The following is a 14,619-nucleotide window of genomic DNA, read 5'->3' as shown; positions in this document are numbered from 1 at the left end:
AAAGACTGTGAATCTATAGGGTCACAAATTACAAGACTGCAACTAGATTCTTTTGGCATTTTTTGTGACATGTTGGACAGTTGATATGGAACAGGGCTGATCTGCACACAGTAAAGCAAACAAGGGGAGAGTTTCCCTCCAGGAGGGAATTACACATCATCATTATTAAGTGTGGCTTTACATCTCCACCAGGTGTTACCCCGACTCATCAGAATCTGGAGGGATGGACGAGTTTTTATTCTCTTATTTGTTAGATCATTATATTGTAACACATAAATGATCCACAGCAGACATTTACTTCTAATAACCACCCGCTCCTCTTTCTGGACGCTCCACCGACGACGTTTCATCACCGCTTCTTGTTCGTCTCCCCCCCCCATCCTTTTTTGCCGGTGGTCTGAATGTCGGGATTCCTGTTTCTGCTTTTGTCAGAGCTCATCTATTGGTTGTTGATCGTGTTTCGTCACTGCAACTTGCGATAATATGTAACATGTTAGAAATTGTCGCAGATCCAAGACTGGAGAAAGATTGACGTTAAACAGGGCAGATTACCATCTCACACCTAACAACGAGATGACGGGAGCGCTGTGACTCCAGCAAAACTCCTAAGATTTCCTAAAGACTTCCGTTTTTAGTCTGCGACCATGAAAATTGTTTGGTGTGAGCGCAGCATAAACTAACTCTCACCTCACTAAGCTGCAGCTGTAGTTGGACTATAGCCTAAACCAACCTTCATCTGGAGTCAGACTGCAGAGTCTTCATAAACATACTTTGTGAGTGCCATCTGCCTGGTACTGCTCTCACATGTAACTTAACCTTAACGTTAATATGAAGATAGATTCCATATGAAAATAATCAGAATGTAAACTTCTCTAACATTAAGTTATCATATAACAATCATTTCAACCTGGTCCTGTCAGTTCCTGTGATGTGTTCCCATAAACCCCCATCCTTTCTCAGCCTCAGTCAGCTGAACTGTTCCTTCTACATAATACTCGTTTCTCTTTTTTCCACTGCCAAGTGTTTCCATTTCTGCTTGCCAGCTGGTCTGGGGTCTCCTGCTGCCGCCGGGGCCCACAGCTCACTTCCTTTTTTCTGCAGCACCTGTTCCTATTTGGCAAGGCCGGATGGCATCCTGAAAGCTTGGAGAGGAGCCATCTGCTGCCCAACTCTGAACCATTTTACCCCCAATCCCTTGTGTCTGCATGCATCCTGGTGGTTCGGCTCTGAAACACCACAGCGATGCTGAGAGATGGAGTGAAATCTGAAAAATCACACATTTTTCCTTTAGTGGAGGGGGAAAGATGTGTGCAGGTTACTGAGCCTGTTTCCAAAGAGTTTCACCTCTTGAGATGAAATGAATCAAAGTTTATCAGAAGTTGGACTTTGATTATTAAATATTGTCAGAATGAGTTGCATCACTGTGCTGCACTGATTTCCACACAGAACCTGCAAGAATAAGAATCTTACACGTTCCTAATTTCACATTTTTGTTGTATAAAAGTGGTTAAAAACACAGATTTGCAACTTTTAGTTGAAATATTTTAGAAAAACTGCAGATGCAAAATTCTGGACAGATGTTTCATGTCCTTCAGCTGCAAAAATATAGTGAAATGATCCAGAGAGCATGATTACAGGATGTAAGTCTTCAAACCATAATACTTCTTTCCAATGTGACACATTTAGCTAAAAAAAAAATGTTTTTAAAAAACTTTTTTATTTTTTATTTATTCAATTCGGCCTGGATGTGGATTACAGCAGGTCTCCTGTAGGCCAGAATTAGACCAGATGTCAGTTGTTGACCTGGACGTGGATTATTCATGGTCTTCTTTTTTTGATGTTTTTGGACGGTTGTAAACAACTTCTTAGTGGTGCATTACCGCCACAAACCGAGGTCAAAACACAGAAGTGAACTCTGAGCTTGGCACTGCCCATTTGTGGATGAACTGACGTATTACCCATGGAAACGTAAAAGACGCATGGATGTATGATGGCGGTGACTGTCCGTATTCTGCTATCTGTCTTCTGTGTATAGCATAAACGGGCCTGAACCCATTCTTCAGCAGAGTATCAGGTTCTTCACACTCAATATTCCAAATCTAGCATATTCAAACAAGACTTCAGTGTAAACAAACAAGGTGGACGTAAAGGAGGGAGCAATAGTTGTTTTTGGCCTCTTATTTTCTGAAAAACACAAACCAAAAAAAAAAAAAAAAAAAAGACTATGGAAAAATTTCTGCATATAACCTGTGATGAGAAGAATAGCATTGTCACGTTAATCAAAACACTCTCACTTGTGTTAACGTTGCTTTATGAGCCCACCACCGTTTGGTGGGTCCTGTCAAAACCTGTTGCTTGTCGTGTGATGTCATCCATAAGCGACATTGTAGTTTTTACATTCAACAGTCCACATAACAAGCATTACTAATGGCGTTCCTTTTCTCAGTAACGAGTAATCTAATTAATACACCCCCCCCCCCCCCCCCACACACACACACACACACTACAGGATCTCTAGTTGTAAATATTAAACATGATGTTCATTATCTACGATCACTCCTTCCAAGGCCCTCCAAGCCGATCGGAACGGACAAAATCACTCTTGACACACCCCACACCAGGAAAATCGGTCACGACGTTGTTTGCAAACATCAGAAAATCGGGTCTTTGCTGGTTTTGATCGTAAGGGGGAGATCAGGCCAAAAATCGGCCTGATTATCGTGTAGTGTGTACCTGCCTGTATGTGCTGGTCATGTGGCTGAGATATGGCAGCCACACTGACATTTAGTCAATGCTGCCAGTCAAGGGAACATTTGGGCCAGATGTTTTTGCTGTCTGGGTAGGTAAGTGCATACTGTGTATAAATAATGTGTGTATGATCTGTTAAAATGGAAATGAGTGAATTAATGTAAATCTCCATGTCATTTGTTAATGTTTGATAAATAAAAAAATTAAAATAAATAAAGAAAAAACTGTCCTGTTACATCAGAAATGAAAGTCAGTAGTTCGATTCCAGGCTTCCCCTGTCTCCATGCCGGAGTGTCTTTGGGCACTGAACCCCATGTTGCCTCCCTATGGACCTATCGAGGTATGAATGTGTGTGTGAATGGGTGAATGTGACGTGACTGGAAAAGCACTATGTCCATTTACCATTTAATAAGTCTTCTCCATAAAAACACATATTAAGATCTTAAGGATTTAAAACTCAAAAGTTCATACTGAAGGTAATGATGTCTCCTAAAACACACCAATAAGAAAAAGTTCATCTGCTACAACAACATCCAGGATGTGAATTAAGCCTCTCTTTATCCTTTTAAGACTATTTGAAAGGAAATTATTTGACAAATTCTGCATTTTTATAATTATATTTAAAATTAAACTTAGTGTTCAGATCAATGTTGTGATGAGATTACAAAAAGACCCCAACTCATAATTTTTAAAAAATATTTCACCGATCATTTTAGATCGAGAACATGTTTTTGTTTAATTATTTTTTTTCCCAAAGCTGAGAACACTATAATATCACTAATGAAAAACTAAAAAATAAAAACCCCGAATTTCCAGACGGTTGCTGAACCGCTGTCCATCTTTCCATCTGAGAGACTCTGCCCCTCTGAAATGCTCCTTTTATACTCAGTCATGTTACTGACTTGTTGCCAGTTAACCTGATTAGTTGTCAAATGTTTCTGATTTGTACCAGTTACTTTTCCAGCCTTTTGTTGCTTCTGTTCTTTTTTACGGACGTGTTGCTGCCATCAGATTCACATTTTCCAAGGAATGGTAAATGTGTCAGTTTTAACATATGATATGTTGTTTACCTTACTGGGAATAAAATGAGTAGATGAGATTTGGAAATCATTACATTCTGGTTTTATTTACATTCCACGCAGAATCCTAACGTTTTGGAACTAATAAATAAATAACAGGAAGAAGCTCTGTGTTACAGCCATGTTTGCTGCTCAGCTGTGATGAAAGCTGCTGTTTGCTGGTGTCAGCTTATTCTTTTTCTGTTTTGGGACTGTGATCTGCTCAGTCTTTTCTTTTGTTCAAACACAAGTGATTTTTCTGTCGCACGGGAAATGTCTCATTTCATGTGTGCAGAATGTGGTTTTTTATCATAGTGTTGAAAACTTCATGCATGTCCCTGGAAAAGATAAAGGCAGCAGATGTAAATCTTAGAGAAGTTTCATGCACTCACTGAAGAACTCCAACGCAGACCCCCTATTCCGTCACAGAACCCTGATCCTATCCCGTATCATTAGAGCCCTGGTCCGACGACATACCATAACAGAACTCTGAGTCGCGTTTGTTGGGGACTACAACTCCCAAAGTCATTCCTTCTGCGCATGAGCGGAAAGGTGGGGCGCGCGAACTCATGAAGATAATCCATTTCATAAAATGGCGGCGTGAGGAGGGTTGTTCAAAAATATTGAGTGGTGTTTCTAGTGAAGGAGTCTATCTAACGCTTCCGGGCGGTTAGTGTTACCGGGATCTGTCAGATAGTTACTGAGGAGAAGAAGTCGAGAATTACCTTCATCTAAAGGTACGTCACATTTGCCTTTTGATAAAATGACTACGACAACCAGGAGCTAGCGGCGGTTAGCTTTTAAACATGACGTTAGCCGCGAGCTGCTAACAGCTAATGTGCGGCCCGGTTAGCTTTATTGCGGTAAACTGGCCGCTAGTTTACCGGGTAACTGCTCAAACGTGGACCTTAAGCAGTCTAACGGGCATTTTAGTATCTGCTTCAATTTAAGATGAAGAACCTTTATTCTGCTGAAGTAATCATATCTGACTATTTAAATAATTTACCCATAGAGAAAAGCTAGCTAAGTTAAGCTAGATTGGGTAACTGCTAACTACCTGCAGGTATGGAGTTTTGTAGATAGAAACATCACACCGGACTCAAATCGGATATAATGGCCTTTTGATGGAGGCGGACACAAACGTGTTGGTTTAGCTGTCCATCACAACACAAAGAATTTGCCTTTAAATGTTGGACAGTTTTCTTAATCATGTATTTAAAAAAATCTGTGTGTTGCTATTATTGTAGGAAAAAAACGAGAAATTTCAGTTATATGGTCCTAAATATTCAACTGTACACACAAAGTGTTTATTTAGAAGAATAAATACTAGAAGATGAAGAAACTTTTTTTAAATGTACATTTAAATGTTTGAATGAAAAAAGTTATTCAACTGATTAGAAGAATTTAAACCTCTAAGCTAAATGTATTCTTTACAGCTGATTTTGATTAATTTATAAATTTTTGGAATTGGTGAAGTGGTAAATAGGTTTGTCTGTAAATGAGAGAATGTTAAATTCAGTGTAATGCTGTGAGGAAAATGAGGGATGTTTCTGAAAAGAAGACAGTAAAATAAAACCCGGCAGGAAAATCTTCCAGGTTCTTCTCACTCATGAAGCTACTTACACTCTTGAGCCAAAACATCTTTAAAATCAGATAAAGTTTTCTTGCATAACACCACCCTTCTATTAGGAAATTAAGCCAAAGTGAGTAGAGTGATGCAATAATGAAAGGTTGGTGTGTTGGTTGACTTCCCAGCATGCTTTGGGGCAAGTCTTTCATTGTGTGTGTTTTCTCATGGCTGTCATAGTGTTCAATGTGAAGCTGGCAGGCAAATAAAAACCTCATTGAAATAACCTGAAATTGTGACTCTGAGCCTTTAAATGATACTAAGTTTAAAGGTCTTCCTACTGATCGGTTAAATAAAGTGCAGAATGTGTTTTTGCACCATTTACAGTCCAAACTTTCAGGGGTATTTGCATTTTTGATAAACATCAGTTGAATTTACCACCGATCATGTTCAAACAACCATAACTGGGATTATATAAGCAGCCAGACGTAAATATGACCGGCCCTTCACTAATTTTATTTGAGCTTTTTGTGGTCTTTTTCTTTTTTATGTTTTTATTTTACATAGTTTTATCTTTGCCTGTTTCAGTTTAATAATTTTACAGTCCCACAACTTTCATAAATGAATATTGGTTTTAAATTATTCAGGGCTTCAGTCACACGACTCGTGGGGACGCTTCCGGACTAAAGTTGGTGCTTCACGTCAAATTTGACGTTCTTCAGAACATTTGTCCATCTACTAAACTACTAAACTCTAGATATTTTTATGTGGCACATCTCTTGTAGTTGACGTTTTTGATATGAAACTAGTTTTTTTTCTGACATCTGAGCCGAGTGAATGAGAGAAAACTGCCGAAGTGTTTTCAGCTGGTGTCTCAGTACTTTAATTATTGATCTGTTTTACCTCAGAGTTTTGTTGGCTTAATCTGAACTTTCTATGAAAACATGTTTTTGAAAGAGTTGTAGCTCTAGAAGGTTTTTAAATTACTCTGTGTATCTGACAGCTACTGCAGCTCCATGTTTAACAACTTTATTTAATATCTGATTTCTTTAAACTCGTCCAGTGGCTGGACGAGTGATTGGGAGAACTTTCTGGCTGATTAACAGCTGACTTGTTTTAGTTTCAGAGCCGGTGGGATGGCGAAGAGGATCGCTGATAAAGAGCTAACGGACAGGAACTGGGATCAGGAGGAGGAAGGAGAGGAGGTGAGTCTCGGTCTGAATCCATGGTGCTGGTTAGTGGAGGTGATGTCCTAACCTGCGATCTGCTGCCTTCCTTCAGGCCGGGACGTTTTCAATTGCAAGTGAAGATGTGTTGAAGAGTCGAGCGATTAAGAAAGCCAAGCGTAGAAACACTGGATCGGAGGTAAAAGCAGAAACAAACTTTTCTTTCCTGCTGATTTTTAGTGTGTTCTGCTGGACTATCGTCGTTCCACTGTTTTTATTCTACGTGTTATGTTTCAGAGCGAGGGTGGAGGAGCTTTCAAAGGTTTTAAAGGTTTTTCTTTGACCTCGCCGCCAGCGACCGCCGCCTTCATTCCCACCACCTTCTCTGGTTTTGGGAACGGTGGAGGGTTTAAAGGCTTCAGCGGTCTGACCAATGGGAACAGCACGGCTCCGTCGTTTGGAGGTTTCTCCTCTCCTGCAACGTCCACGGCTGCAGCTGGTGAGTGTGTGTGGTTTGTTTATCTCACATTTTCCATGATTAACTTTAGTTTTTCCTTAAGAACAATAAAGAACAACATGTTACGTCCAGCTGCCGGTAGTGAACAGTTCAGGCTATGAGTGTGATGACAGGAAGAAAACCAGTTCAGACAAATAAATCAGGGCTGGATTCACGTGATCTCTTTTCCCTCTGATGTAAGCGTTTATTTCAACCCTGGCTGGACGAAGGGGCTTTTAACTAATACGTTTCAGCTTCATGCGAAACATATTAACTTTAACATTTTCCTGCATAAACAGACACCAGCCGAACGAAACTGGAGTAAAAGATGTTCCTGTTCATCTGACCCCACCCCACTAGTTTTTTAAAGCTCTAAGCTGGATGGGGGGTAATTCATTGTTGTGTCTTCTGGTTTTCTTATTGAAGTGTAATGGAGCTGAATTGGGGGGGGGGGGGGGGGGGGGGGGGGGGGCTTTGATTCACATCACCATGTCGCTGCAGGGCAGGATGGGTGGGGGTTCCACCCTCCTCCTCCTCCTCTGTCTGCTGCCACACACATCTCTGCCCTCCTCTTCTCAGGTCTGAAGTTTAACGGCCCCTCCTCCACAAAGCCCACCACTGACATCACAGCCACACAGACCAATGGCTCCACCCCTGGTCCCTCTCAGAGTCCCGCCCCCTGCAGCAACAAGGAGTACAGCCGGCAGCTCACGGCACTCAACTGTTCAGTGCGGGACTGGATCACCAAGCACGTGAACGACAACCCTCTGTGCGACCTCAACCCCATCTTCAGGGATTATGAGCGACACCTGGCCAGCATCGAGCGGCAGTATGGAGCCGGGGCCACTGACGGGGGCTCGGAGGAGAAGAAGCAGCAGCAGGAAGGGAAGCTGGCAGCCTCAGCCACCCCTCCTCCTCCTCCATCTTCCTCCTCCAGCAGCAGCTCAGCAGCTCCATCAGCTGCTTTGTTCTCCTTCAGCAAAACCACGACAGAAGACTCGACTCAGAAAAGCTCTGGCGTTGTTCCGATCCCGGCTGGCATCACCTTCAACTTCGGTCAGAAGGTGGACAGCGCTGTCCTGGGCTCCTTAGGGTCCAAATCAACCGTCCCCAGCTTCTCCTTCTCCTCCTCCTCCTCCTCCGGCCAGACTTCCTTGTTTGGAGCTCCGGGATCTGCCGCTCCGCTCTCCTTCGGTGGGACGAAAACTGAGAGCTCTCAGTCTGCAGGTCAGAAACACGTCCGGTCTTTATTCAGACGTTTATTCTGCTTCACACAACAACCTGAAATCAACAACTCCAAATGCTTTTATTGATCGTTCCTCCAGTCTGTTGAAGATGTTGCTTATCAAAACAAATTCAAATCTTTTCTGCTTTTTAAAGAAAAGAAGCTATTCAGAGACGTTGGGAAGTTCAAATGGATCAATAATCCATCCGTTAATGGTTCTCTTGATTAAAAAGTCAGCAGCTGATTTATTTCTAGTCACAAGAAGAAAATCTGCAAATTTTTGGTGTTTTTTCCATGATTATCAAAATATTCAATTAAAAGATTCACAAATGTTTATAGACAGTATATGAACAAACTCCTGTCATTAATATTCAGGGTGTTTATTTAGTTTTTAATTCATTTTCCTAGATTAGATCATTTCTTTGCTTTTTGCATATCAAGATATAAAAGACAAGTTAAATTGCTGCATTCAGCTGAGATTCTGACCACAGCAAACAAAGCTGGAATCATCTCATTGGGTCAGATGTGAGTAGTTTTTATTTTAATTGGATTTATTTATTTAAATGAAAGCAAAAAAAAAAAACCTGTCTTGATTCTTCATTAGATTAAATTTGATATATGTTTATTTACACTTGATGTATTTTGACTTCTTTTAAGTCCAATTTGAAGGAAATTATCCAATTTTATGTGGAAAAAAGACTGAACAAAATGTTTGACCTGAGCATCAAAACAGAGGTCAGAATGAAAAATTCCTCCCAGATTTCTGCTGGGATTCAGCAGAGTTTCATGATGATTTCCATCATGGTTGCGTGTAAATAGAAAGGAAGGAGAAGAAGAAGTAAACTCTGTGGAACGCCGCAGCCGAACCGAGTTCTGTTACTGAGAGCACCGATTAACCGAATTCTTCCTCCTGTCTGCACTCGCAGCAGGTTTCTGGTCACCTGAACAAGTTGTCTCTAAAATCCTGTTTTCATTACTAAATGATAGAAACTGTACAGAGAGGATTTTCTCCACAGCCTCAGACTGAGAAGTTTAGAGATTGGTGGTGTTATGCTAACTCTCCACAAATTTACATTTTCTTTGTTTATAACTTTGTGTTCGTTAATGTATTTGTCCCCCTTTTTTAAAAAATAAGCTTTTTTTCCACAATAATGTATGAACTGGATGTTTTAAAACGGTCTGGAAAAGATCCAGACATTAAAATCTTTAAGCTAGTTTCAGGCTGAATTTAGTTCTCAGATTCTTGGAATAAATATTCAATTAAGCTTTATTTGTAAAGGGCCAGTTCACAATGACGGCATCTCAGGGCGCTTTAAGATCCGTAAATAACTGTAAAAGACCTTCAACTGTCTTCTAGGATGAAGTCAGCTGATCCTGACCTGATTCCTGATAAATCATTGTCTGATTCTCAACAACACCCTCTCCTACTGGACATTAATTTAAGCTAAACCATAAAATGTTCAGCTGCACCTGAAGTGGGACAGGTTGTTTTTTTATGTAAATTAGATGTGAAGTGTTTCCCTGTAGACTTGAAATGAATTATTCAGGTTAATTCACGGGTTTGGTTTATTCCAGTAAAAGCGTCATCGTCCTGGCATCTGCTCCATCTATAGAGGTTTTACTTTGACTCACATTTCTCCTGTTTGTTGAAACCCATCATCAATATGTTTTTTCTTTCTGCAGATGAGAACGGAGACGAAGAGACGGAGGAACCGCCCAAACCCGAGGTGAAAGAGGTGAAGGAGGACGACGCCTTTTACTCCAAGAAGTACGTCTGAAAATTCACCTCCAACCTGAGCAGAATCTGTCATTTAATACAAAGTTCGTCAGGCTGTTCGTCAGGCTGTTTATCAGGCTGTTCTGCTGCTTTCAGGTGTAAAATGTTCTACAAGAAGGAGTCAGAGTTCAAAGAGAAAGGAGTGGGAACGCTGCACCTGAAACGCTCCAGCGAGGGGAAGACTCAGATGATCATTCGGGCCGACACCAATCTGGGTAAACCAGAGCAGACACATTCAGTTCTTCACTCGAACCTTGAACCTGCAGTCTGAGGAGGAGCTGCTGTGCTTCCAGTCGGCCATCAGGGGGCGCTGCAGCAGAAAAACATAACGCCACCGATTAAGAAAATCCTGGCACTCCACATCATTTAAATCAATCATTAAGTGTTTGAAGGAAAACGATCAAGCTGACCCGATTCAGCCAGAAAACTTTATTTAGCATTAGTAGTTTTAGTTAATGAAACATTTAAAGTGTTTTAATCATCCAGTTGTTACAAAATTCTCAAAACCAGAAAGATAAAGTGGTGGATTAATCGATAATTTCAGCTCAGATTTATCGTCTGTGTTTGGTTAAAGTATTCAAAGATCAAGTTTTACCTGCAGAAATCCACTAAACGAAAAGCTGAAAGCATCTGTTTCATCTCTGAGCTGCTGTTCATCCAACAAGCAGAACAAAGAGTCGGAGTCAGCTGTGATCAAACGGCGCCACCTGCTGCTCAGACAGAAGAACTGATCCACCATGTTTACATGTTAACCAGTCCCAACGCTCCTCTTCCTCACTTTATAGAAACTTTAAACATATTTAAATAAAATTTAGCTTAATTTAGTTACAGAAGTAAACTTTTAAATAAATACAAACATTTCCTTCCAGTTTCTTCTATCTCACAAGTCTGGGATAAACAAAGGAAGGATTATTGTTTGGTTGAATGATTATTAACCAGCAGGAGTCTGTTGTGGTCTAATTTTCTTTAGCCTTCATAAACCATGTTCTCCATGTTTAGTGTGACCTCGCCTCTTTGATCTGGTGATTGTTTTTTCACTTTAACCAGTTTTATTTACATATTGTGCAGAAGATGGACAAATCAAATGTGAACTGGAAAAAACACCTGATTATCCCGCTTTACATCCAGATTCAGTAAATATTTCTGTGCTCTTTAATGTAAAAGGTCACATTTCCAGTTTTATGTGGTCTCAGAGTTTAACATGTGCGCCTTGGCGTGAACAGCGGCGCTCCAGGTGAGGTGGAGGTCATCTATCGTACAGCGTTTCTCTTTCTGTTGTATTCTGAATGATTATTGCTAATCAGGAAACTCGCACTCCTGTCGTCTCACCAGGAAACATCCTGCTGAACATCTTCGTGTCCTCCACCATGCCATGCTCGCGGGTCGGGAAGAACAACGTGATGGTGGTGTGTGTCCCGAATCCGCCTGTCGATGACAAGAACCCCAGCAGCCCCGTCCCTCTACTAATCCGGGTCAAAACCGCTGAGGATGCCGACGAGCTCCACAAGACCCTGGAAGAGAAGAAAGGCTAACCCCCCACCCCGCTAAGCAGATTCAGCTGCTCATCCTCAGACTCACCGGTTCCCCCACACACACACCCACAGAAACACACACCTGAGCTCAGCGGCCATTCGGCCGTCATGCTGTGAAACATCTGGTCGTCGCGCACTAACATTCCCGCTGGTTTCTTCACTGTGTCGGATTTTCCTGTCAGGTGACCGACAGCCGGACATGCAGCTGTTTCTGGGCCAGTCGATTTGGTTTTACAAATTAAATACTTGCAGTAAGTTAATTTTTTAATGAGCGTGTCGAGCGTCTGAGTGCATCTGCGGAGTGATTGTTCAGGAAACTATTTATTGGAGTTTTGCTCATTAACTGAAACGGTGTGTCAGAGCGAGACAGAACACGTTTACTTCCTGTTGTCCTGTAAACATGAACTGTCGCTTTCCAAGTGTCCTTTGTTCGGGATGAGGCACGCTGTCATCGTCTGACATTTGTAAAGACATTTATTGGGAATAAAAACAAACAAGCTGCTGCTTTGTGATTATTTTTCTGCTTCCAGCTGATCAGGAACAGATCTGCTCATCTTTTTCTGTCTTTGCTTCCTTTGCAACAATTCAGTTTAAAACTTAAATCTCTACCTATACTTCAGGTGCTTTCTGCCTTCAAAGACTGAATTAAACTAATTTGTCTGGATTTCCAGAGGATCCCTTCAGACACTGCCCCCCTGTTCAACTTCCTGTTAACGCAAACATCTAACCAGCCAATCACATGGCAGCATGTAGTTTCGTAGACATGGTGAAGACCTGATGAAGTTGAAGAAAAGGGATTTACAGTAAGTAACTTTGACCGTGGCATGGTTGTTGGTCTGAGTATTTACTGGGATTTACACCCACAACCATCTCCAGGGTTTCCAGAGAATGTTCTGAAGAAGAGAAAATATCCAGCGCAGCAGTTGTCTGGACCAGGATGCAGCAGAAGACACACCGGGAACCTCCTGCCAGCTAAGAACAGGAAACTGAAGCTACAATTCACACACACTCACCAACACTGGACAATAGAAGATAGAGCAACGTTGCTGGTCTGATGAGTCTCCATTTCAGCTCCACATCGAGATGCTAGGCTCAGAATCTGCTGGAAACATGAAAACATGGATCCATCCTGCCTTGGATCAACACTTCAGGCTGCTGCTGGTGTAATGGTGGGAGGAGATTTTCTTGGCCCACTTTGGACCCCTTAGTACCAACGTGGCCTGGTTTAACCAGCACAGCCTACCTGTTGTCGCTCGCTACCTGGAGCTGACATCTTTTACTGGTCAGTGTTGATGGTCTGTAGCAGAAAGTCTATTTAATTGCAGATATGTGGTCTAGTTTCTTTATTTCCACGGTTCCACGATTATTAATGTCAGTTGGAAGTCAAAGCTAGCCAGATGCTTTTCTTGCTTTTTAAAGAAATGTTCAAAAGCATATTTATAACGGTTTCCAGAAAGAAGCCTCCCAAGTCCAGGTAGAAGTCCCGTAACCTATCCATCTGTCTCTGTGTTAATATGTTTAGTTCTGAGTTAATAGGATTTAGTTCTTTACACAGCAGAGGAGATTTTACAGTAACTTTGTCATGTTGTTTTATATTGGCATAAAACAGAAATCAAACTTAAAGACCTACAAGGAGGGTTGATGTGGTTTTATACATCTGCAGTGTTGGTAAGTTAACACATAATTATAACTGTAATATTTTGGTTATTTCTGACAAAAAGTGTACCAGTGTAATCAAAAATGGAATAGAGCAGGATAATGCACCATGTCACAAAGCTCAGATCATCTCCACCTGCTTTCTAGAACATGACGATGAGTTCACTGGACTCCAACGGCCTCCACAGCCACCAGATCTCAGTCCAGTAGAGCAGCTTTGGGATGTGGTGGAACGGGAGATTCTCATCATGGATGCAGCCGACAAACCTGCAGCAGCTGTGTGATGCTGTCATGTCAATATGGAGAAAACCTCTGAGGAAGGTTTCCACCACCTGCTTCATCTATTACACCAGGATTAAAAAGGTCCGACTCGGTACTAGAAGCTGGTCCTGGCGAGGAGGACGACCCGGTAGTGGAAGGTGGATGGGGGGTGTAGTTTACAACTTCTCTGTGGAAGGTGATGAAGATGAGCTGATTGGGCTTTGGACTGTTGAATTGGACTGGTGAATTCTGTTCAGAACTCAGTGATGAAGCTGAAATGGTGGCGTTTGTCCAGCAGGTGGTGCCAGAGGACAGAGACAGTCGTCCTCTGCAGATGATTCCAGAAAACAGCCAACAAGGGAGTTTTTCTGCTAACGTGTATTTCAGTAAATAAAGGAGGAGGATGTACAGAGTTTAGAAAGAGCAACAGAGGAAGAGGAGGAGGAAGAGGAGAAATGCCAACATGCACAACAACCGTGTACAAAAGCTGTGACGTACGAACATTTTAACAAACAGCTTCCAAAAGGCTCTAAAAGCGTTTTACAGTGCAAACGTCTGATCAGCGTAGGTACATTCAGCCGGAGGATCTCTACACTACATCATCAATAACACTGATCATGTTTACACACCACCCAGGGAAACGTATTGATCAGCGATGGCTTCATCTGAGTGCAAATCAATCACCGATAACATCTGATCAATAACAGCTGACACACTGACGGTCCGTTTCCACGTCGCTCTAAAAACCAGAGACACCAGAACCTTCACGATGATCTGAGGAAATGAAGCGACACCTGATCAGAGTTATTGATCCGCATCCGTTTTACTCAAGTTTTGGTATTTTAGACTTCAGAAAATGAGTATTAGCTAAAATATTGATGAGTGATCAGAGGAGAGCAGCAGGGATGACGGGAGAAAATTCACTTTTCTTTGTTTAGACAAAGGAAAACATGGTTTGTGGTTTCAGAAGGAAACATTTACCACTGATGTTTTCTTTATATTATTAAACTATATATATATATATAAAAAAAACAGTTTAATGATTTCTTTAAATTTACATCTGAAATTTTATATTTTACTGGTTAAAGAATTTTAAATAAATTTATGTGAAGAAATTATTTAAGATTTTCTCA

General features: G+C 41.4%; 1 protein-coding gene across 1 annotated transcript; it reads left to right on the top strand.

The window, feature by feature from the left end:
- The first annotated feature begins 4,324 nt into the window (after window positions 1–4,324).
- Window positions 4,325–12,066, top strand: nup50 (nucleoporin 50). Its single transcript, XM_041977304.1, has 8 exons — window positions 4,325–4,543; window positions 6,494–6,578; window positions 6,655–6,738; window positions 6,837–7,038; window positions 7,615–8,262; window positions 9,944–10,028; window positions 10,134–10,252; window positions 11,370–12,066. Exons 2-8 carry the CDS (start codon window positions 6,510–6,512, stop codon window positions 11,567–11,569), a joined length of 1,407 nt encoding a protein of 468 aa, XP_041833238.1. The 5' UTR covers window positions 4,325–4,543; window positions 6,494–6,509; the 3' UTR covers window positions 11,570–12,066.
- The last annotated feature ends 2,553 nt before the right edge of the window (window positions 12,067–14,619 follow it).

This window comes from Melanotaenia boesemani, chromosome 23 (genome assembly GCF_017639745.1).
Source record: "Melanotaenia boesemani isolate fMelBoe1 chromosome 23, fMelBoe1.pri, whole genome shotgun sequence".
NCBI lineage: Eukaryota > Metazoa > Chordata > Actinopteri > Atheriniformes > Melanotaeniidae > Melanotaenia > Melanotaenia boesemani.
Note: the sequence above shows the minus strand (reverse complement) of the source record. Positions and strands in the feature narration are given on the sequence as shown.

Coding starts and splice junctions, on each gene's coding strand:
- nup50 (XM_041977304.1), top strand. CDS start 6,510: ATGGCGAAGAGGATCGCTGATAAAGAGCTAACGGACAGGAACTGGGAT. Junction 6,579..6,654: donor AGGAGGAGGAAGGAGAGGAG/GTGAGTCTCGGT, acceptor GCCTTCCTTCAG/GCCGGGACGTTTTCAATTGC. Junction 8,263..9,943: donor TGAGAGCTCTCAGTCTGCAG/GTCAGAAACACG, acceptor TTCTTTCTGCAG/ATGAGAACGGAGACGAAGAG.